Genomic DNA, 25540 nt, shown 5'->3' on the forward strand with positions numbered 1-25540 from the left:
GTTTTTCCACCAACATAGAAGAGGATTCTTTACTGTTAGGGCAGTGAGAATCTGGAATTGCTTGCCTGAGGAGGTGGTGATGGCGAACTCAGTCGAGGGGTTCAAGAGAGGCCTGGATGTCTTCCTGGAGCAGAACAATATTGTATCATACAATTAGGTTCTGTAGAAGGACGTAGATCTGGGGATTTATTATGATGGAATATAGGCTGAACTGGATGGACAAATGTCTTTTTTCGGCCTTACTAACTATGTTACTATGTTACTATGTTACTAGAATCAGCCGAAGTACCACTTGTGACCACAGGAGGGAGCTCTGCCACAGAATTCACAACAATACGTATACTAAATATTGGGATAGGGGCTTGGAGTTGGGAACACCCTTTTAATTGTCCAGTTGATCACCATTCTAAGTATCCCAGAGGAAGTCAGTGCACAAATTCAACATGTTGTCCTATCTGAAAGCAGCATGCTATTAACCAAGAGAAGTGTGGCAGAAATACATATACGGTAGCTTTGCTGGAAAATATTCATTGTAATTTGTAACTTATTTATTTTAACCCCTTCATGACCCAGCCTATTTTGACCTTAATGACCTGGCCGTTTTTTGCAATTCTGACCAGTGTCCCTTTATGAGGTAATAACTCAGGAACGCTTCAACGGATCCTAGCGGTTCTGAGATTGTTTTTTCGTGACATATTGGGCTTCATGTTAGTGGTAAATTTAGGTCAATAAATTCTGCGTTTATTTGTGATAAAAACGGAAATTTGGCGAAAATTTTGAAAATTTCGCAATTTTCACATTTTGAATTTTTATTCTGTTAAACCAGAGAGTTATGTGACACAAAATAGTTAATAAATAACATTTCCCACATGTTTACTTTACACCAGCACAATTTTGGAAACAAAATTTTTTTTTGCTAGGAAGTTATAAGAGTTAAAATTTGACCAGCGATTTCTCATTTTTACAACGAAATTTACAAAACCATTTTTTTTAGGGACCACCTCACATTTGAAGTCAGTTTGAGGGGTCTATATGGCTGAAAATACCCAAAAGTGACACCATTCTAAAAAATGCACCCCTCAAGGTGCTCAAAACCACATTCAAGAAGTTTTTTAACCCTTCAGGTGCTTCACAGCAGCAGAAGCAACATGGAAGGAAAAAATGAACATTTAACTTTTTAGTCACAAAAATTATCTTTTAGCAACATTTTTTTTATTTTCCCAATGGTACAAGGAGAAACTGAACCACGAAAGTTGTTGTGCAATTTGTCCTGAGTACGCTGATACCTCATATGTGGGGGTAAACCACTGTTTGGGCGCACGGCAGGGCTTGGAAGGGAAGGAGCGCCATTTGACTTTTTGAATGAAAAATTGGCTCCACTCTTTAGCGGACACCATGTCACGTTTGGAGAGCCCCCGTGTGCCTAAAAATTGGAGCTCCCCCACACGTGACCCCATTTTGGAAACTAGACGCCCCAAGGAACTTATCTAGATGCATAGTGAGAACTTTGAACCCCCGGGGGCTTCACAAATTGATCCGTAAAAATGAAAAAGTACTTTTTTTTCACAAAAAAATTCTTTTAGCCTCAATTTTTTTCATTTTCACATGGGCAACAGGATAAAATGGATCCTAAAATTTGTTGGGCAATTTCTCATGAGTACACCGATACCTCACATGTGGGGGTAAACCACTGTTTGGGCACATGGTAAGGTTCGGAAGGGAAGGAGCGCCATTTGACTTTTTGAATGAAAAATTATCTCCATTGTTAGCGGACACCATGTCGTGTTTGGAGAGCCCCCGTGTGCCTAAACATTGGAGCTCCCCCACAAATGACCCCATTTTGGAAACTAGACCCCCCAAGGAACTTATCTAGATGCATATTGAGCACTTTAAACCCTCAGGTGCTTCACAAATTGATCTGTAAAAATGAAAAAGTACTTTTTTTTTCACAAAAAAATTCTTTTCGCCTCAGTTTTCATTTTCACATGGGCAATAGGATAAAATGAATCCTAAAATTTGTTGGGCAATTTCTCCCGAGTACGCCGATACCTCATATGTGGGGGTAAACCACTGTTTGGGCACACGGCAGGGCTCGGAAGGGAAGGCGCGCCATTTGACTTTTTGAATGGAAAATTAGCTCCAATTGTTAGCGGACACCATGTCGCGTTTAGAGAGCCCCTGTGTGCCTATGCATTGGAGCTCCCCCACAAGTGACCCCATTTTGGAAACTAGACCCCCCAAGGAACTTATCTAGATGCATATTGAGCACTTTAAACCCCCAGGTGCTTCACAGAAGTTTATAATGCAGAGCCATGAAAATAAAAAATAATTTTTCTTTCCTCAAAAATGATTTTTAGCCTGGAATTTCCTATTTTGCCAAGGGTAATAGGAGAAATTGGACTGCAAATGTTGTTGTCCAGTTTGTCCTGAGTACGCTGATACCCCATATGTGGGGGTAAACCACTGTTTGGGCGCACGGCAGGGCTCGGAAGGGAAGGCACGCCAATTGGCTTTTTAAATGGAAAATTAGCTCCAATCATTAGCGGACACCATGTCACGTTTGGAGAGCCCCTGTGTGCCTAAACATTGGAGATCCCCCACATATGACCCCATTTTGGAAACTAGACCCCCAAAGGAACTAATCTAGATGTGTGGTGAGGACTTTGAACTTCCAAGTGCTTCACAGAAGTTTATAACGCAGAGCCATGAAAATAAAATAAAAATTTTATTTTCTCTAAAATGATTTTTTAGCCTGCAATTTATTATTTTCCCAAGGGTAAAAGGAGAAATTTGACCCCAAAAGTTGTTGTACAGTTTCTCCTGAGTACGCTGATACCCCATATGTGGGGGTAAACCACAGTTTGGGCACATGTCGGGGCTCGGAAGTCAAGTAGTGACATTTTGAAATGCAGACTTTGATGGAATGCTCTGCGGGCGTTACGTTGCGTTTGCAGAGCCCCTGATGTGGCTAAACAGTAGAAACCCCCCACAAGTGACCCCATTTTAGAAACTAGACCCCGAAAGGAACTTATCTAGATGTGAGGTGAGCACTTTGAACCCCCAAGTGCTTCACAGAAGTTTATAACACAGAGCAGTGAAAATAATAAATACGTTTTCTTTCCTCAAAAATAATTTTTTAGCCCAGAATTTTTTATTTTCCCAAGGGTTACAGGAGAAATTGGACCCCAAAAGTTGTTGTCCAGTTTCTCCTGAGTACGCTGATACCCCATATGTGGGGGTAAATCACTGTTTGGGCACACGTCGGGGCTCAGAAGGGAAGTAGTGACTTTTGAAATGCAGACTTTGATGGAATGGTCTGCGGGCGTCACGTTGCGTTTGCAGAGCCCCTGGTGTGCCTAAACAGTAGAAACCCCCCACAAGTGACCCCATTTTGGAAACTAGACCCCCCAAGGAACTTATCTAGATATGTGGTGAGCACTTTGAACCCCCAAGTGCTTCACAGACGTTTACAACGCAGAGCCGTGAAAATAAAAAATCATTTTTCTTTCCTCAAAAATGATGTTTTAGCAAGCAATTTTTTATTTTCTCAAGGGTAACAGGAGAAATTGGACCCCAGTAATTGTTGCCCAGTTTGTCCTGAGTACGCTGATACCCCATATGTGGGGGTAAACCACTGTTTGGGCACATGTCGGGGCTCGGAAGTCAAGTAGTGACGTTTTGAAATGCAGACTTTGATGGAATGGTCTGCGGGCGTCACGTTGCGTTTGCAGAGCCCCTGGTGTGCCTAAACAGTAGAAACCCCCCACAAGTGACCCCATTTTGGAAACTAGACCCCCCAAGGAACTTATCTAGATATGTGGTGAGCACTTTGATCCCCCAAGTGCTTCACAGACGTTTACAACGCAGAGCCGTGAAAATAAAAAATCATTTTTCTTTCCTCAAAAATGATGTTTTAGCAAGCAATTTTTTATTTTCTCAAGGGTAACAGGAGAAATTGGACCCCAGTAATTGTTGCCCAGTTTGTCCTGAGTACGCTGATACCCCATATGTGGGGGTAAACCACTGTTTGGGCACATGTCGGGGCTCGGAAGTCAAGTAGTGACGTTTTGAAATGCAGACTTTGATGGAATGGTCTGCGGGCGTCACGTTGCGTTTGCAGAGCCCCTGGTGTGCCTAAACAGTAGAAACCCCCCACAAGTGACCCCATTTTGGAAACTAGACCCCCCAAGGAACTTATCTAGATATGTGGTGAGCACTTTGAACCCCCAAGTGCTTCACAGACGTTTACAACGCAGAGCCATGAAAATAAAAAATCATTTTACTTTCCTCAAATATGATGTTTTAGCAAGCAATTTTTTATTTTCTCAAGGGTAACAGGAGAAATTGGACCCCAGTAATTGTTGCCCAGTTTGTCCTGAGTACACTGATACCCCATATGTGGGGGTAAACCACTGTTTGGGCACACGTCGGGGCTCGGAAGGGAAGGAGCACCATTTGACTTTTTGAATAAAAGATTGGCTGGAATCAATGGTGGCGCCATGTTGCGTTTGGAGACCCCCTGATGTGCCTAAACAGTGGAAACCCCTCAATTCTAACGCCAACACACCCCTAACCCTTATCCCAACTGTAGCCGTAACCCTAACCACAACCCTAACCCCAACACACCCCTAACCCTAACCACAACCCTAATTCCAACCCAACCCTAACCCTAAGGCTATGTACCCACGTTGCGGATTCGTGTGAGATTTTTCCGCACCATTTTTGAAAAATCCGCGGGTAAAAGACACTGCGTTTTACCTGCGGATTTACTGCGGATTTCACCTGCGGATTCCTATTGAGGAATAGGTGTAAAACGCTGCGGAATCCGCACAAAGAATTGACATGCTGCGGAAAATACAACGCAGCGTTTCCGTGCGGTATTTTCCGCACCATGGGCACAGCGGATTTGGTTTTCCATAGGTTTACATGGTACTGTAAACCTGATGGAACACTGCTGCGGATCCGCAGCGGCCAATCCGCTGCGGATCCGCAGCCAAATCCGCACCGTGTGCACATAGCCTAATTCTAAAGGTATGTGCACACGCTTCGGAAAACGCTGCGGATCCGCAGCAGTTTCCCATGAGTTTACATTTCAATGTAAACCTATGGGAAACAAAAATCGCTGTACACATGCTGCGGAAAAACTGCACGGAAACGCAGCGGTTTACATTCCGCAGCATGTCACTTCTTTCTGCGGATTCCACAGCGGTTTTACAACTGCTCCAATAGAAAATCGCAGTTGTAAAACCGCAGTGAAATGCGCAGAAAAACCGCGGTAAATCTGCCATAAATCCGCAGCGGTTTAGCACTGCGGATTTATCAAATCCGCTGCGGAAAAATCCGCAGAGGACCAGAATACGTGTGCACATACCGAAACCCTAACCCTACCCCTAACCCTACCCCTAACCCTACCCCTAACCCTACCCCTACCCCTACCCCTAACCCTACCCCTAACCCTAGCCCTAACCTTACCCCTAACCCTACCCCTAACCCTACCCCTAACCCTACCCCTAACCCTAGCCCTAACCTTACCCCTACCCCTACCCCTAACCCTACCCCTAACCCTACCCCTAACCCTAACCCTAACCCTAGTTCTAACTCCAACCTTAGTGAAAAAAAAAAAAATTCTTTATTTTATTATTGTCCCTATCTATGGGGGACAAATGGGGGGGGTCATTTACTGTTTTTTTATTTTGACCACTGTGATAGATTATATCACAGTGATCAAAATTCACATTGGAACGAATCTGCCGGCCGGCAGATTCGGCGGGCGCACTGCGCATGCGCCCGCCATTTTGGAACATGGCGGCGCTCGGGGAAGAAGACGGACGGACCCCGCCAGGATCGGTAAGTATAAGGGGGGGAGATCAGGGCACAGGGGGGGGGGAGATCAGGGCACGGGGGGGCGTCGGAGCACGGGGGGGAGGGATCGGAGCATGGGGGAGAGTGATCGGTGTGCGGGCGGGTGGATCGCTGTGCGGGGGGGTGGATCGCTGTGCGGGGGGGTGGATCGGTGTGCAGGGGGGGTGGTTCGGAGCACGGGGGGGGATCGGAGTGCGGGGGGGTTTGATTGGAGCACGGGGGGGTGTGATTGGAGCACGGGGGGAGCGGACAGGAGGATGGGGGAGCGGAGCACAGGACGGAGGGGAGCGGGCCACAGATCGGGGGCCACCCCCCCTGGGCTAAACTACCACTCCCCCTGTCCCTGCAGATCGGGTGAAATGGGAGTTAACCCTTTCACCCGGCCTGCAGGGACGCGATCTTTCTGTGACACAGCATATGCGTCACAGGTCGGATTGGCACCGACTTTCATGACGCATACGCTGTGTCACAGGTCGGGAAGGGGTTAATCCTTGGTTTTTAGCTATGGAGTATCATTGCACATACAGTTGGCTTCAAAGTTTGTGAGCCCTTCAGAAATTTTCATATTTTTGCCTAACTTTGATCTAAAGCTACAACAGATTTTCACACAAGCTCTAAAAGTTCACAAGAACAAACAATCAAATAAATCAGTCAAAAACATTAGACTTTCATGATTTTATTGAGGGAAATTAATCAATATCACATGTCTTTAAGTGGCAAAAGTATGTGAACCTTTATGGCGAGCATATAATTTGAAGGTGAAATTATTAGTCTGATGTTTTGAATCAATGGGATGAAAATCAGGTGTGAGTGGGCGACCTATTTAATTTAAAGAACAGAGATCTATCAATAGCTGAACACACGTTTGTGGAAGAAGTGCTTCAAGTCACAGATACAGTGGGGCAAAAAAGTATTTAGTCAGTCAGCAATAGTGCAAGTTCCACCACTTAAAAAGATGAGAGGCGTCTGTAATTTACATCATAGGTAGACCTCAACTATGGGAGACAAACTGAGAAAAAAAAATCCAGAAAATCACATTGTCTGTTTTTTTAACAATTTATTTGCATATTATGGTGGAAAATAAGTATTTGGTCAGAAACAAACAATCAAGATTTCTGGCTCTCACAAACCTGTAACTTCTTCTTTAAGAGTCTCCTCTTTCCTCCACTCATTACCTGTAGTAATGGCACCTGTTTAAACTTGCTATCAGTATAAAAAGACACCTGTGCACACCCTCAAACAGTCTGACTCCAAACTCCACTATGGTGAAGACCAAAGAGCTGTCAAAGGACACCAGAAACAAAATTGTAGCCCTGCACCAGGCTGGGAAGACTGAATCTGCAATAGCCAACCAGCTTGGAGTGAAGAAATCAACAGTGGGAGCAATAATTAGAAAATGGAAGACATACAAGACCACTGATAATCTCCCTCGATCTGGGGCTCCACGCAAAATCCCACCCCGTGGGGTCAGAAGGATCACAAGAACGGTGAGCAAAAATCCCAGAACCACGCGGGGGGACCTAGTGAATGAACTGCAGAGAGCTGGGACCAATGTAACAAGGCCTACACACTACGCCATCATGGACTCAGATCCTGCAGTGCCAGATGTGTCCCACTGCTTAAGCCAGTACATGTCCGGGCCCGTCTGAAGTTTGCTAGAGAGCATTTGGATGATCCAGAGGAGTTTTGGGAGAATGTCCTATGGTCTGATGAAACCAAACTGGAACTGTTTGGTAGAAACACAACTTGTCGTGTTTGGAGGAAAAAGAATACTGAGCTGCATCCATCAAACACCATACCTACTGTAAAGCATGGTGGTGGAAACATCATGCTTTGGGGCTGTTTCTCTGCAAAGGGGCCAGGACAACTGATCCGGGTACATGAAAGAATGAATGGGGCCATGTATCGTGAGATTTTGAGTGCAAACCTCCTTCCATCAGCAAGGGCATTGAAGATGAAACGTGGCTGGGTCTTTCAACATGACAATGATCCAAAGCACACCGCCAGGGCAACGAAGGAGTGGCTTCATAAGAAGCATTTCAAGGTCCTGGAGTGGCCTAGCCAGTCTCCAGATCTCAACCCTATAGAAAACCTTTGGAGGGAGTTGAAAGTCCGTGTTGCCAAGCGAAAAGCCAAAAACATCACTGCTCTAGAGGAGATCTGCATGGAGGAATGGGCCAACATACCAACAACAGTGTGTGGCAACCTTGTGAAGACTTACAGAAAACATTTGACCTCTGTCATTGCCAACAAAGGATATATTACAAAGTATTGAGATGAAATTTTGTTTCTGACCAAATACTTATTTTCCACCATAATATGCAAATAAAATGTTAAAAAAACAGACAATGTGATTTTCTGGATTTTTTTTTCTCAGTTTGTCTCCCATAGTTGAGGTGTACCTATGATGCAAATTACAGACGCCTCTCATCTTTTTAAGTGGTGGAACTTGCACTATTTCTGACTGACTAAATACTTTTTTGCCCCACTGTAATTTCTGAGGACCTCAGAGGTGATGAAGAACAGTTGGGAAACCACCAAACCATATTCAGACAGATTATGCACAAATGAAGGAAATTCAAGACTATTATTTCCATCCTCACACGTGCTTGACCAACAAAGGTCACTCCATGAGGAAAGAGAATAATAGTCTGTGAGATGACAAAGTAACTCAAGATAACCTTCAAAAAACTAAAAGTCTTTCGCATTAGCTAATAAGTCCACCATCGGGATGACACGGAACAACAATGGTGTGTATAGCAAGTTTGCAAGGAGGAAGAATATTTTTTTCATTTTCTTATATAGCGCCACTAATTCCACAGCACATCATCTTCCCTGTCACCATTGGGGCTCACAATCAGAGAATTCGAAGGAAACTCCCATAAACAGAGGGCAAACATCCAAACTCCTTGCAGATGTTGTCCTTGGTGGGATATGAACCTAGAACCTCATTGCTGCAAGGCTACAGTACTAACCACTGAGCCACCAAGCTGCCCAATGAACCACTGCCCTGACCTTCGGAAATATTTTAAAGATCACCTGGACAAACGAGAAGACTACCGGAACAATATTTTGTGGCTGGATAAGACCAAAATAAACCTTCTGCTTTTAATTAGAAGTGTTATGTTTCAAGAAGAAGAAACTCTGCATTATAGCATAAAAAAACCTCATATCATCAGTGAAACATGGTGGTGGTATCATGGATTGGGTCTGTTTTGCTGCAACTGATTCAGGACAGCTTCCCACCATTGATGTAACAATAAATCCTGAATTTTATTAGCTAATTCTTAAGAGAATGTTAGGAGATCTATCCATGAGCTACGGTAAATCTCAGGAGAACATGCAACAAGGCAATGATCCAAATAACATCACTTTTGTAGTAGAGTTTGGCTATTCCTCACCCAGCTTTAAGTCTCCTACACAGCTGTTTCTGTTTCAGATAATGACTGTGTTCCTATCTATGAATTGTTTGGCTTCTACAGCCTCTGGGTATAAGTTAAAATACATAACATAATGCAGAATGAGCTACTAATGAATCTATCAGTGAGCTCATTCCGAGGGAGAGGTCTAGGAACCCTATTTCTCATGCCCGGAATTTTCTTCTAACCTGACTTTTGTCTAAATCAAAGTTCAACTCTAGGCAGTAGAAAGCAAGAGGTCCAAAAGTTTTAATAAAATCCAATTGCGAAAATGATTTTGAATTTTTAAGCCAAATACATTCATTTAATAAAAAAAGCCCCCACTAGATTGTACATCCTTTACGTTCTACAAAACACTACCCCAAGTAAAAGAGAAATGCTCCTTTTCTACTAATATACAGAAGAAGTTTGAAAACCTCTTTGAAGTTTACAAGGCAGTGCTGCAAAAAAACAAAACTGTTTAATGACATTTACTGTATAGTAATAAAAAATATAGTGATATATCGGCTGACAGATGACCAGTTCCGAAGGACCAAACTTTGGATTCCATTTTTACCACATTCGCCTTTCATGAATTTGGCACTCACCGGCATACGTCGTTTTCTTGCTCCTCCAAACCAAACTGGCTGTCGAACGTTAGTTGTATTCTAGTGTTTTCTGTGGAGTCCAGTTTCCAGGTGAGTAGAAGATTTCTGGGATAGCTGTTAGGGAAGCGTGGGCTGTTTATACAGCCATTGCCCACAACATGGATGGTTTCTTCTTTCTGGTACAGCCTGGTAAGGAGATTGCTCTCTGTCGGAATAAAACAATGGTGTCACATGGAATCTGTCAACATTTCAACCATAAGATATCAAATGTGATGCAAAGGACTAACAGATATTTTTATTAAGATATCAGATGGTTATAGATGTTCAGATCAGAACAAAAAATGGATATTTAACACATCAGCCTACCACTGAGTAGCTATCCTTAAGCTTCTGCCCCATTGCCCATTCTGCTGACTATGATTATTATTATTTTTTATTGTTATAGCGCCATTTATTCCATGGCGCTTTACATGTGAGGAGGGGTATAGATAATAAAAACAAGTACAATAATCTTAATCAATACAAGTCAAGACTGGTACAGTAGGAGAGAGGACCCTGCCTGCGAAGGCTCACAATCTACAAGGGATGGGTGAGGATACAGTAGGTGAGGATAGAGCTGGTCATGCAGCAGTTTGGTGAATCGGTGGTTACTGCAGGTTGTAGGCTTGTCGGAAGAGGTAGGTCTTCAGGTTTCTTTTGAAGGTTTCAATGGTAGGCGAGAGTCTGATATGTTGGGGTAGAGAGTTCCAGAGTAGGGGTGATGCGTGAGAGAAATCTTGTATGCGATTGTGGGAAGAGGAGATAAGAGGGGAGTCGAGAAGGAGATCTTGTGAGGATCGGAGGTTGCGTGCAGGTAAGTATCGGGAGACGAGGTCACAGATGTATGGAGGACACAGGTTGTGGATGGCTTTGTGTGTCGTGTCATGGTTATGGTTTTGAACTGGAGTCTCTGGGTAATGGGGAGCCAGTGAAGGGATTGACAGAGAGGAGAGGCCGTGGAATAGCGGGGGGACAGGTGGATTAGTCGGGCAGCAGAGTTTAAGATAGATTGGAGGGGTGCAAGAGTGTTAGAGGGGAGGACACAGCAGGAGGTTGCAGTAGTCTAAGCGGGAGTTGATGAGGGCATGGACTAGATTTTTTGCAGATTCTAGGTTGAGGAATGAACAGACCTGGGAGATGTTTTTGAGTAGAAGTCGGCAGGAGGTGGAAAGGGCTTGGATATGTGGTTTGAAAGAGAGATCAGCGTCAAGGATTACCCCGAGGCAGCGAGCTTGTGGGACTGGGGAGAGTGGGCAGCCGTTTACTGTAATGGATAGGTTTGTTGGGAGAGTCGCGTGAGATGGGGGAAAGATGATGAATTCTGTTTTGTCCATGTTAAGTTTTAGAAATCTAGCAGAGAAGAAGGATGAAATAGCAGACAGACATTGTGGGATCTCTCCACCGTCAGGATCAGTAAGACGCTCAACATTCTTTGATCAAGATCCAGAAACCAATGGTGAACCCACTCCATTTCCTCCCTTTAGATAACGATTAAAGTCAAATAGACAGATTCCTATTGCGGATCCAGATAAAAAGGACATTTCTCAAATATATAAGCACCTATAAGAGAGGGATTATGACCACCTGACCCTACCGAGGCCAATGATGTAGAACATCTTTTTTTCGACTCCCGATTTAGTCCATAGACTGCTGACCTGCATATTCAGAAAGAATTCCACTTAGCCTGAGATTTATAGATAAAGGGAAAGGAAGGAATGAAGAAAAGAAGGAAAAAAAGGTATATAAATAAAAAGCTAAATAGGTTGTCATAGGCTAGGTGCAGACAAGAGTATGTTCTCTCATGCGAGATAATAGGGTCGATTATGCTAATCACACTCTGATTGTGAGTATGGTGAGTATGATGTGATCCAATTCTCTTGGATGAGGAAAAGTTGAAGAAAAAAATGTGTCCATCTTCTGCATTCTGTCAGTCCATGAAAAACCGGACAGCACTCAGATGTCATCCAAGTGCTGTCTGATGTTTTCTATGGATTCATTGACTTGCATGGCCAAGTGCGAATCGAATATAAGATCCAACTTGGGTATGCTGCGATTATTTCTCGGTCCGAAGAAAAAAATGAATAATGTGCACGGCCCTATAGAATAACATAGATCTTAGTGTGATTCGATTTGTCAGTTTTTCACTCTTATCTATTATAGTCTATGGGGCTGTTCACATGTCCGTTTATGTTTCTGGAGACTTCTCTAATAGTGATGGGTCGTCCGTCAACATTTCGACACAAAGACCCGGCTCGCTGCTGTGAACGATGGGAGCCGGCACCTCTGTGAGAGCCACTGAATTCTCTTAATGGCTTTCACTGGACATATAATGGTGAACAAATATTTAAAAGGAATGCACATGACTGCACATCACTATAATCTCTAATGTTGACCTGAGTCATAGATCAAACTCGAGAACGTAAGGAAAGTCTTTGCGTCCATGAAAAAAATCAGACAGCACTTGGATGCCACGTGATTAGATTCACTGATTTAGTGAGGGTGATCCTGCGAGCTTCATGAAATCTGATTGGTATCGAGTTTATAATCCACACCCAGCACCAATCAGCAATAGAGATGAGCGCACGTGCTGGGATAAGGTGTTATCTGAGTATGTTCGGGTGCTAGCCGTGTGTCTTCGGCATGCTCGAAAAATATGTTCTAGTCCCCATGGCTGCATGTCTCCCGGCTGTGTGTTAGGCAATCCCTGCATGTCTTGAAGCTGTTGAACAGCCGCGAGACATGCGGGCATTGGGACTGGAACATATTATTCGAGCACGCCGAAGACACTCGGTTAGCACATGAGCATGCTCAGATAACTACTTATCCAAGCACGTTCACTCATCACTAATCAGCAAGCATATAGGTGCCTCTCCATTATTTACTCGTGGGCTTGATGTCACCAAACTATACAAATATGAAACCCACTTGCCACCACTACAGAGCAAGCGGAAAGAGCTGGGCAAAGCACCAGAATTGGTGCATCTAATAAATTTCTGGGCAGCTGCAGACTGCTATTTTTATGCTAGGGGGCAATATCCATGGCTTCTTATCAACCTGAGAATACCAGCCCCAGGTGTCTGCTTTAACTTGGCTGGTTGTCAAAAATGGAGGGACCCAATTCCGTTTTTTTACATTATTTACATCATTTAAAAAAAATGGTGTGGGGACACCTCTATTGCTGATAACCAGCCTTGATAAAGCTGACAAAGGAGGGTTGCAGCCCACAGCTGTCTGTTTTGCCTGGCTGGTTGTCAAAAATACAGGGGAACCCACGCCGTTTTAAAAAAAATAATAATTTAGCGCACAATCGTGGACTGATGAATATTCCCATCAGCCGCGCCTTCTCTCGGTTTTACTAGCGGCAGCAGGCGTAGGCTGATGGGAGCAGTAGTCCCATCAGCTGACATCAGTAACCGGAGGTAAACTTTATACCTCCGATCACAGCTGGGGCTCACCCTGTCATTTGACAGAGTGGGAATCGTGGTTGTATGACCGGCGGTAATGATTTTCGGGCCAACCATTCAAGTGAAAGGGGATCCGGGTAATGTTCTGGTACCCGAACCCAACCATATTTTAACTATTCGGCCGAACTCGTTGGATCTGAACATCCAGAGGTCAGCCCATCTCTACTCTTATCAGTTCATTTACAGATAAGAAAAACATGCATTTTTCTGGAATAAGACATGAGAATGCAGACATCAAGGTATCATAGTAACATAGTAACATAGTTAGTAAGGCCGAAAAAAGACATTTGTCCATCCAGTTCAGCCTATATTCCATCATAATAAATCCCCAGATCTACGTCCGTCTACAGAACCTAATAATTGTATGATACAATATTGTTCTGCTCCCGGAAGACATCCAGGCCTCTCTTGAACCCCTCGACTGAGTTCGCCATCACCACCTCCTCAGGCAAGCAATTCCAGATTCTCACTGCCCTAACAGTAAAGAATCCTCTTCTATGTTGGTGGAAAAACCTTCTCTCCTCCAGACGCGAAGAATGCCCCCTTGTGCCCGTCACCTTCCTTGGTATAAACAGATCCTCAGCGAGATATTTGTATTGTCCCCTTATATACTTATACATGGTTATTAGATCGCCCCTCAGTCGTCTTTTTTCTAGACTAAATAATCCTAATTTCGCTAATCTATCTGGGTATTGTAGTTCTCCCATCCCCTTTATTAATTTTGTTGCCCTCCTTTGTACTCTCTCTAGTTCCATTATATCCTTCCTGAGCACGGGTGCCCAAAACTGGACACAGTACTCCATGTGCGGTCTAACTAGGGATTTGTGCAGAGGCAGTATAATGCTCTCATCATGTGTATCCAGACCTCTTTTAATGCACCCCATGATCCTGTTTGCCTTGGCAGCTGCTGCCTGGCACTGGCTGCTCCAGGTAAGTTTATCATTAACTAGGATCCCCAAGTCCTTCTCCCTGTCAGATTTACCCAGTGGTTTCCCATTCAGTGTGTAATGGTGATATTGATTCCTTCTTCCCATGTGTATAACCTTACATTTATCATTGTTAAACCTCATCTGCCACCTTTCAGCCCAAGTTTCCAACTTATCCAGATCCATCTGTAGCAGAATACTATCTTCTCTTGTATTAACTGCTTTACATAGTTTTGTATCATCTGCAAATATCGATATTTTACTGTGTAAACCTTCTACCAGATCATTAATGAATATGTTGAAGAGAACAGGTCCCAATACTGACCCCTGCGGTACCCCACTGGTCACAGCGACCCAGTTAGAGACTATACCATTTATAACCACCCTCTGCTTTCTATCACTAAGCCAGTTACTAACCCATTTACACACATTTTCCCCCAGACCAAGCATTCTCATTTTGTGTACCAACCTCTTGTGCGGCACGGTATCAAACGCTTTGGAAAAATCGAGATATACCACGTCCAATGACTCACTGTGGTCCAGCCTATAGCTTACCTCTTCATAAAAACTGATTAGATTGGTTTGACAGGAGCGATTTCTCATAAACCCATGCTGATATGGAGTTAAACAGTTATTCTCATTGAGATAATCCAGAATAACATCCCTCAGAAACCCTTCAAATATTTTACCAACAATAGAGGTTAGACTTACTGGCCTATAATTTCCAGGTTCACTTTTAGAGCCCTTTTTGAATATTGGCACCACATTTGCTATGCGCCAGTCCTGCGGAACAGACCCTGTCGCTATAGAGTCCCTAAAATAAGAAATAATGGTTTATCTATTACATTACTTAGTTCTCTTAGTACTCGTGGGTGTATGCCATCAATCATTTTATTCAACTTTCTATATTACTTAGATCCCCATATAGACGGCTTAGAAGGGTTGATCCCCGTTAAGTTTGGATAAATGTAAGAAACAAAGCTGTTGTCAGCAGGTAATAACGTAGTTCTAATATAACTCTCAGCCCACCCAAATACTGCGGCATGTATGCATTCATTGTGACGATATACTGCAATGCTAACGTTGGCCGTACACCGGAATACTTTATATTGTATTGGCTGCAGAATCCATAAGCTTTTGGTGCGTTATAAGTTGACATAAGCAACATCACAAAGGTAAAATACGACTAAAAAAGCCACTTAAAATTCATGCCACAGCACTGCAGTTAAACCCAGCATCCTGTAATATATCTTTTGGCAGGGGGAACATAAGTTTTAGGTGAGTGGAGCATATAGGTTCATTATATTAATATATTTGGCATCCAGTTATGGAACATAATGATCCTCTGGATTCTTGGCTGATCATTAGCTCACTTCAGCTTAGTCATCAAAACAGAAAAGATTTAAAGATATTCGGTTCGGAATCCAAATCGAGGAGAAGTTCACCTTCAGGACAGAAGTTCTAGACGCGTACTGAATAGTTAACGTCACGCCAGCGCTTCTCAGAAATGTCAGCATCTTGACAGCTTAAGAGGCTTCTTCCAGTGCGTGTGGCTGAAGCATTGTACTCCATAAGTTACTCATGTATACATAATACGCTGCGACATCAGGAGATGCCACACATGCACAAGATGGGTCCTTTGGTATAAACTTCCAAATCTTGGGTTCTCCTTCTAAACCAGGACAAACGCCATACTCGGATGTACTCCATTCTGATGGCAGGGACATTGTTCTAGTAAATATATAGTTCATACCGCCAACATTATTAGGGAAGGGCGCTATTTCACTTGCTGCCCTAAGCAGCAAAAAGGGATTCAAGACTCTGACAACATCGAACAAGATCACCAAGATGGCGACCATGTAGACTATTGCTTGCCATGACTTACACGAAGATCGGTGAACTGAGCTTCCTATCTCAGTCTAACCACTTAGATGCTGCAGATGCTATTGACTGCGGCATCTAAGGGGCTAAACTGTAAGGATTGATGTTCTTCTTACCAAGCCCCTCAACTTTCAGAAGGTTCCTGGCTATGTGTGTTAGCAAGGCTCCACGTCCAGCCACTGATCTCGCAGAACTACAGCATGATGTACAGTATATATCTGTCATGGAAAGGGTATGAAACCATATGATGGTTATATACGTATAAATATTACCCCATGAAGGATAAGGTCGAAGACTAAACTGCACAGAGGCGATCAGTATTGCTGGTTACATGCTGAGAATTCGTATGCTCTGCTCCATATGGATGAGAAACTTCAGTTATTTCTATAATAGGGAACTAGGGTGGTCTTACAGTGAACTCATCTTTGCTCAAAGGGAATTCATCACCACGTTTTTATCACCTAATCCGAGGTCAGCATAATGTAGGGTCAAAGACCCTGACACTATGGATGTGTCACTTACTGGGCTGCTTAGCTTAGCCTTCATACAATCACTGTTTTATCAGCAGGAGATTATCACTAGAGGACCAGTAAAACTTATGCCTATAGTCCTCCATAGCCATGAGCTCGGTATAACCCCGCCCCCACCACTGATTGGCTGCTTTCTGTATACACTGTGCATAGCCAAAACCGAAAAAACGCCTTCACAGAAAGACCAGATAATAAAAAGAGAATATAATCTTTACTGAAAAACACATAAAAACATACAACTACTGGGACAGTAACCACTGGTGCGGGAAAGAAACACAGTGGGACCCACATATGGACCAACCTCACAAAAACAGTATAACAGTGACTGCAGTAGGCTGATTATAAATAATACATACATACGCCTCAATAGTATACAGGTAAAAAGTAATAACTCTATTACAAAGTGTAAGTTAATATACATGGAGACATGCACCTAAGAAATAGCACTATAAAGTATGAGACATAAATATAGAGCAGCCTGACAGTGCAAATAAACAATACTGCAAAAATAACGGTATAATTACCAAGAGGAGGAACCTGGGGACCCACCACACCCGACGCGCGTTTCGCAATGAAATGCTTCATCCAGGGGTGGTTGGGTACTGGCCAGAATGGGGTTAAGTAGTGGTCATGACCAATCAGAACCAGGGAACCAGGAACACAAAATAGCATCACCTGTGATGGAGTCCTAGGAAGACCGGATATAGCTAGGAACGGCGGTGCAGAAGTGAAAGTAAAAGTAAAAACTGGCATAGGCAGAAAGCTGCCAATCAATGGTGTGGGCGGGATTATAAAGAGCTTTTTTTTGTCAATGGAAGGCTAGAAACAGCAATTTGGATCAGCAGGGGCACTCCTTTCACTTTGTAAATTTTTTTCACACATTGTGCCCCTTCACCCTCTCCCTCCCCACTTCCAATAGTTGTCATAAAAGACATTTAGGGAGCATTTTATATTTCAGACAGGAGGATGAAGCATTGTTCCTGCTTCCACAATACAGTACTCAGTACATAGCGCTATGCATACAGCAATTTGGCAGGCAGAGATAGCAATAAACCATCTCTGCCTTCTCTGTGTTGAGTCTGGTCAACTCTGACAGATGGCTCCATGCTTGTACAGCTGCTTGGTCTTCGGCAGCTGCTTACTCAGCTCTGGCATTTAAAAACATTACTGCAGAATCACAACAAACGGCCTGAGATTTGCCAGGTTTGACATGAAAGTCTGCAGTCACTTTATGTGACTGCAGACTTGTGAATCTTCACAGCGCACACACAGCACGCTGTGAGGATTCTCTGGGGCCGGTGACAAGACCGAGCCATCATTTGACAATGTGTCATGATTTTTGGATTCGTGGCAGCACTGTTTCTACTATGTTTTAAATATAGCTTTTTTCTTTCAGGACCAGCAGGGGTTAATGTCGGTTTCCCTTGCTGGAAGTCTGCTGCAACTGCAGAGTGGCTAGGTCAGCTGATGTGGGTGGTGACCACTCCCATCATTCTTTAAATGGACACCTGATGCTTCATTTGACTGTTGGTGATTCTATGGAGACCAGCTGTGAAGTTGCAGCTCTCTGGTGTCAGCTATTTCTGGAGTTTGGAGTCCGGTTTCTGTGTCATCTGCGGTGTGGAGCAGCAGAGTCTGGAAGCTAAGTGTGGTGTTTTTACCTTGTCCCTCCCATGTTTGTCACTGACCCCTGTGTTTGTACCACCTGCAGTGGTGAGTAGTGTTGAGCGATACCGTCCGATATTTGAAAGTATCGGTATCGGATGGTATCGGCCGATATCCGAAAAATATCGGATATCGCCGATACCGATATCCGATACCAATACAAGTCAATGGGACACAAATATCGGAAGGTATCCTGTAATGGTTCCCAGGGTCTGAAGGAGAGGAAACTCTCCTTCAGGCCCTGGGATCCATATTCATGTGTAAAATAAAGAATAAAAATAAAAAATATTGATATACTTACCCTCGGACACGCCCTGGTTGTAACCGCTGCAACCACCATGATTCCCTTCCTAAGAATGAGCGCGTAAAGGACCTTCGATGACGTCGCGGCTTGTGATTGGTCGTGTGACCGCTCATGTGACCGCTCATGCGACCAATCACAAGCTGCGACATCATCGAAGGTCCTTCACGCGCTCATTCTTAGGAACAGAAGCATGGCGGTTGCAGCGGTTACAACCAGGGCGCGTCCGAGGGTAAGTATATCAATATTTTTATTTTTATTCTTTATTTTACACATCAATCTTCATCCCGATACCGATTCCTGATATCGCAAAAATATCGGAACTCGGTATCGGAATTCCGATACCGCAAATATCGGCCGATACCCGATACTTGCGGTATCGGAATGCTCAACACTAGTGGTGAGACTAGCGCACTTGCCGGTTAGTGCACTAGCCAGGGCAGTGCTAGGTGACAGCGAGGGACGAGGTTCCTGACGGCGAGGTGGGAGGACCTTCTTAGGGCATTAGGGGAGTGCAAGGACAGGTTCAGGCTGGAGCAGGAGGTAGGGCCTTTTTCTCTCCATTTCCATCCTGATGAATGTTTGTTGTGCCGTCCGCTGACTGACCCCACGTTGGGTCGTTATATTTCGTGACACCATGTCCACATGTATGCATACTCCTGGCCACATTCTGACTAGACAGTTGCATTGAGCGAGGCCACGCATGTCTAGTCGAAATGTAGCTGGGAGAATGCATTTTGCATACTTGTGGTCACATGACCGCCTGCTCCCAGCTCTGACACTAGAGAATTCTGACAGCACGTGCTTCTTTGTGTGATGTGAGGATTCACAAGTCTGCAGTCACATACTGTAACTGCATACTTTCATGCCAAACCTGGACAATCCCTTAAATTTTAACATGAAGCCATAGTAGTGTTAGCTTTAAAACCAACATTCTTTCCTACTGGACCTATGCTGCCTCCTTCCTGGTATCCTTGGTTTGACTCCAAGCAGGGTCACCAGGTGACTGATATAGAAGCCACTTATTGGCTGCGGAAGGGACAATGTGTCAAAAAAGGAAGAAAAATCCTCCTACAATTTACTACCAGCTCAAATGGAGCGCGTCTGTTGCAGCCAATGTAGGATCTGTATTTCCCAATAATCTTAGTAAGGGTAAATTCACATAAGCAGCTTTTTCAGCGTTATTTTTCTGCAGCAAAACCTGATCTCTTGGCAGAAAAGAAGCTGCAGAAAAAAAAGCATGTGTCCTTTGTTTTTCTTGCGTTTTTCGCTGCATTTTTTGTGCGTTTTTTTGCACTGGTTTTGGCATGCTAGATTTGTCTCTTCTGCATGCTGCTAAAGTTTAGTATTGGAAAAAAAGTCCTATTTCAAAGAATGAGGTTTTGGCACAAAAAACACTGCAAAACATGATCCCTGCGCTTTTTTTTTTTCAATGTGTGAAAAACTCTGAAAAAACGCTGAAAGAAGTGATATGTTCTATGTCCAAAAAATACCTATCCTCTGTGTCTAGCTATCGCCTGATATCTCTTCTCCCTTATGCCTCAAAACTACTGGAACAACATGCCCATCTTGAACTGTCCTCCCACCTCTCCTCCTGCTCCCTCTTTGACCGGTTACAATCTGGCTTCCGACCCCATCACTCAACTGAAACTGCCCTAACTATAGTCAACTATGACCTACTAACTGCAAGCAACACTTCTCTGTCCTCCTTCTCCTGTGTTCTGCCTTTGACACTGTAGACCATTCTCTTCTGCTACAGTTCCTCTCATCTCTTGGCATCACAGACTTGGCCCGATCCTGGATCTCGTCATATCTAACATACCGAACATTCATTGTCTCCCTCTCCCACACCACCTCCTCACTCCGCCCCTTGTCTGTCGATGTTCCTCAAGGCTCTGTTCTAGGACCCCTACTCTTCTCCATCTACACCTTCAGCCTGGGACAGCCCATAGAATCCCACAGTACGCAGTATCATCTCTATGCTGAAGACACGCAGATCTACCTATCTGGACCTGACCTCACCTCCTTACTTATCAAAATACCACACTGTCTGTCTGCTATCTCGGCCTTCTTTTCTGCTCGCTTTCTACAACTGAACATGGACAAAACAAAATTTATCATCTTTCCCCCATCTCATTCTACCCCTTCACCAGACCTATCCATCAATGTCAATGGCTGCTCACTTTCCCCAGTCCCACATGCCCGGAGCCTCGGTGTGATCCTCGACTCTGCCCTCTCTTTCAAGCCACATGTCCAAGCCCTTGCCTCATCCTGCCGTCTCAAACTCAAAAATATTTCCCGGATCCGCGCATTCCTTGACCACGACACCACAAAAACACTAGTGCATGCCCTTATCATCTCCCGCCTTGACTGCTGCAACCTCCTACTCTCTGGCCTCCCTTTTAGCACTCTGGCACCACTCCAATCCATCCTACACTCTGCTGCCTGACTAATCTACCTGTCTTCCCGCTGTTCCCCAGCCTCTCCCCTATGCCAAGCCCTTCACTGGCTTCCTATCGTCCAGAGACTCCAGTTCAAAATCCTTACTATGACATACAAAGAGATCCACAATCTGTCTCCTCCATACATCTGTGGCCTCGTCTCCCGGTACCTACGTACACACAACCTCCGAGCCTCTCAAGATCTCCTTCTCTACTCCCCTCTCATCTCTTCTTCCCACATCCAAGACTTCTCCCGTTCTTCCCCCATACTCTGGAATTTTCTACCCCAACACATCAGACTCTCGCCCACCATAGAAACCTTCAAAAAGAACCTGAAGACTCACCTCTTCCGACAAGCCTACAGCCTGCAGTGATCCTGAAGCTACTGAACCACCGCATGACCAGCTCTACCCTCTCCTAGTGTTTCATCACCCATCCCCTGCAGACTGTGAGCCCTCTAAGTGTCGTGATCAGAGCTCCATTTGCAGCATTACAACCCCTAAAACGCCAGTGTCAGTTGTGATCTTGGCATGTAGGTGATGATGGAGGTATCATGGCAGCCAGGGTCTTCTGAAGACCCCCGTGTATATTATGTTCACACACCTATGAAGCTCAGCTGTGGCCAGGTTTCATAGGAGAATAGTAATTTGACAGTACACTGCCATATTACAGTATTAGAGTGTATAGGGCAAGTGATCGCAGGTTCAACTCATTAAAAAATGATAAAAATATTTAAAATACCAAATCACTCTACTTTTCCTAAAATGTAAAATGTTAGCAAGATATTAATAGTAACTATCCAAAGTCATAAAATATCATAATATTTTTCCTGTACAGTGGGTGCCAAATTAAAGCAAAAATCAAAATAGCAGAATTGGTAATTTTGCCTCTGAAAAAAATGGAATAAAAAGAGATTATAAAGTTGTTTGGGCATCACAAATGTAGCAATAATAACTATAGTTTATATTACTATAAAAAAAAAACTCATTCAACTCTATAGAAACCAAAATAAAAAATCAGAGCTCTTGGAAGGCGAGAGGGAAATGTTGAAAAAGAAGAAAGGCCCATTGGGACTTTGTCTCCGAAGGGTTACATAGAATTGGAGAAGGTCCTACCAGCTTATGTGGAAAGAAAACTATGCCATCCCCCCCAAAATTTTGCACTTGTACTTGTGTGCAAATTTTCCCTCTCCACACATGATTCACAACTTGAATTCGTGCCAAAAGCCACTTGCTTTATTTCATCAGTTTACATAAATCGTTCCATTATTACGAATGTTTTAGGCTTAGTGCAGCATATTAATATGAATGGACTACGATCTGTCACAAATTCAATGACAACAAATAGTCTAAATAAAAATTAATAATATTCATCATCCTCTTAGAGAATTACTTGGCCTTTAATGATTAGAGATTTAGTAAAAAAGGAAATCAATGTTGATACACTAAAAAAACTATTTGTAACACCGTGTTCCCCATTAGTGACGGATTTTTGGAAAAAGAAAATCATTATTTTAGCTCAGTGCCATATAGGTAGAAATCTTCTCCTTCATTTTTGGAGAAATTAGGGATTTTTTCATACATGGACATGGATGATTTCAAAATAACAAACAGCAGCACGCTCACCTGTTGTCTCCATCATGGATTCAGCACAGGCAAATCTTGAAGGCTCCCGAAGCGATGTCTGCCTCATCCGAAAAGCCTGTCAATGGCTGCTGTGGTCGGGTGACTTGAAGAACACATCAATGGATGTTTCCTTGAATACATAATCTAGTCACCCGACTTCTGCAGTCAATCACATGATTCGGCAGCCTTGTTCGTATCTGGCAGTGTGGACATCACTTCCGGCACACATTCAGACCGGGTGACGGAAAGTGAGTATACCACCATTGGTTATTTTGAAAACATCCATACTTACATAAATTATGTTCTCTGCATCAAAAAACCACTTTAGATCATTTGCAAAAGGCAAAGATATGTTTTGCATACATCAATGAGGGTATATATGAAACTTTGCATCATGCCATGTTCGGGAAAATGTAATTTTCCTTACCTTCCCCTGACCAGTTACCATGTCCTTTTTCCTGTAGTTTTGAAACCCCTCAGTCCACCCAAAATGCTTTTACTGTACAACATTAAACAGAATGCAAGGAAGAAATGAGAGCTATGGGGCTCATGGGGCTAACAACTGATGTTGCTCTCTACTCTCCTCTTCTCCCCAGGGGCTGGGTCGCAACGATCAACGACCACTCCTGCAGGTTGCATCACGTCAACAAAGAAGCTCTTCCTCTTCTGGGCTGCTCCATTGATGAGATATGACCACTGATGTCATGCTGATTGACAGCCAGCTTCCTGCAGTTAGGCAGCGGGGAACCAGCTGTCAATCAGCATGATGTCGGCAGTCACTCCCCTTACGCCTATAAGAAAAAAATAAGATAGTCCTGTATAACCCTTTTAAACAGCATAGAGGGGATTGTTAGTTACAATGAAGTGAGATTTCATTGCTCAGGGTATATGGCCTCAAATAAGACACAGCCAACCAACTCAGCAAAAGTGAAGAGAAAAAAAACATGCAGAGAGAAAACAAATGTGATAAAATACTTTTCTAACGCTTAGTCCTTTCTCTGTCTTCTCTAGTGTTAGCTATCACTCCCAGGTTTGGGATATTGAACGTGCGAACGTGGCCTTATTTGGGTCGCCTGGGGTAGTGCATTCCAAAAAAACTTGCACAGCACGAGAGAAGTCTTGGAGATAGAGGTGCATGATTCAGCTTATGGAGGATATTCGCCTTAGATCAGTGGCACAGAGGCTAATAGACAGAAATTAGGTAGGTCACATAGGGTGCTGGCTGTCTCACACCATTCATCCAGGAATATGTGGCATCAATAAGAAAAGTAAGGTAGTGTGGGGTCGCACGCATTCAGCAAAGCATCGCATTAGCTAAGCATCAAGTTATAGCAGTTATTCCATGGCAAAGAACTAATATCCATCTCCTCTCCTCTCTTCACACAGGTATGCAGTGAATATCCCCAGCTCTCCCTGGATCCTGAATGCTCTGTATCTTGCAATGATTTTCTGTGTCAGCTAGCACCCTGAATGGTATGCAGTGAATATCCCCAGCTCTCCCTGGATCCTGAATGCTCTGTATCTTGCAATGATTTTCTGTGTCAGCTAGCACCCTGAATAGTAAGCAGTGAATATCCCCAGCTCTCCCTGGATCCTGAATGCTCTGTATCTTGCAATGATTTTCTGTGTCAGCTAGCACCCTGAATGGTATGCAGTTAATATCCCCAGCTCTCCCTGGATCCTGAATGCTCTGTATCTTGCAATGATTTTCTGTGTCAGCTAGTACCCTGAATGGTATTTTCATGTCATTCAAATCCTGTGCTAAAATTCATCATCAGTTACATGGTTTACAGTACTCACTGTTGTAGCTCCAGGGGGGGTCTCTGTTGATGGTTATCACAAAGAAGTGTTAGTATAGAGATGTTATTAGGACTGCATCTTTGATCATCTATCCACACCAGGATGTGTTGAGCAGCTGTCCCTACACTCGACAGAAACTGCACTCATCAAAGTGACCAACGACCTTCTGACAGCAAAATGTAACGTTGATTGTTGTGAATTCTGCTCTTGGGCTCCCTCCGGTTGTTATGAGTGGTAGTGCTGCGGTAGTTGGATCGCAGCATTTATCAGGTGTTTCTATTTTTTGCAATTTGGGCTGGGCTATTTAGTCCTGCTTTATCCTTTAGTCAGTGCCAGTTGTCTATTGTTTTTGGAGGATTCACTTCCATACCTGGTTTCTTCTGTTCTGCTGTTTATTTCTACAAAGATAAGTTCTGACTTTGTTTTTGCTGTCCACCTGCTGTGGACCTTATAGTTCTGTGCATTTTCATGTTTTGTCTAGTCCAGCTTTGTCTGTGAAGGATTTTTTGCAGCCAAGCTGTGTCTCTGGAGATGCAGATATACCCTCCATGTCTTTAGTCAGATGTGGTGATTTGTATTTTCTGTGGTGGATATTTTCTAGTGTTTTAATACTGACCGCATAGTACTCTGTCCTATTCTTTCTTTTTAGCTAGTATGGCCTCCTATGCTAAATCCTGATTTCATGTCTGCGTATGTTATTTCCCTCTGCTCTCACAGTCAATATTTGTGGGGGGCTGTTTATCCTTTGGGGATTTTCTCTGAGGCAAGATAGGTTTCCTGTTTCTGTCTTTAGGGGAAGTTAGTTCTTAGGCTGTGTCGAGGGGTCTAGGGAGTGTTAGGTACCCCCCACGGCTACTTCTAGTTGCGCTGCTAAGTTCAGGGTTTGCGGTCAGTACAGGTACCACCTTCTCCAGAGTACATCTCATGCTGCTCCTAGACCACCAGATCATAACAGTTGACCACTCTCTGCTCATTCTTCTCGATCTTTCTGCAGCTTTCG

The 25540-nt window shown here is 43.7% G+C and overlaps 1 protein-coding gene across 1 annotated transcript in view; it reads right to left on the reverse strand.

The window, feature by feature from the left end:
* The window catches only part of PDGFD (platelet derived growth factor D), a 302085-nt gene that overhangs the window by 171972 nt on the left and 104573 nt on the right, over nucleotides 1-25540 (reverse strand). Inside the window, exon 2 of the mRNA XM_069759213.1 lies at nucleotides 9869-10073. Within this exon, the coding sequence (XP_069615314.1) occupies nucleotides 9869-10073 (205 nt within the window). The remainder of the gene's footprint in view (nucleotides 1-9868; nucleotides 10074-25540) is intronic.

The sequence above is a fragment of the Ranitomeya imitator genome, chromosome 3 (assembly GCF_032444005.1).
Source record: "Ranitomeya imitator isolate aRanImi1 chromosome 3, aRanImi1.pri, whole genome shotgun sequence".
NCBI classification, from domain to species: Eukaryota; Metazoa; Chordata; class Amphibia; order Anura; family Dendrobatidae; genus Ranitomeya; species Ranitomeya imitator.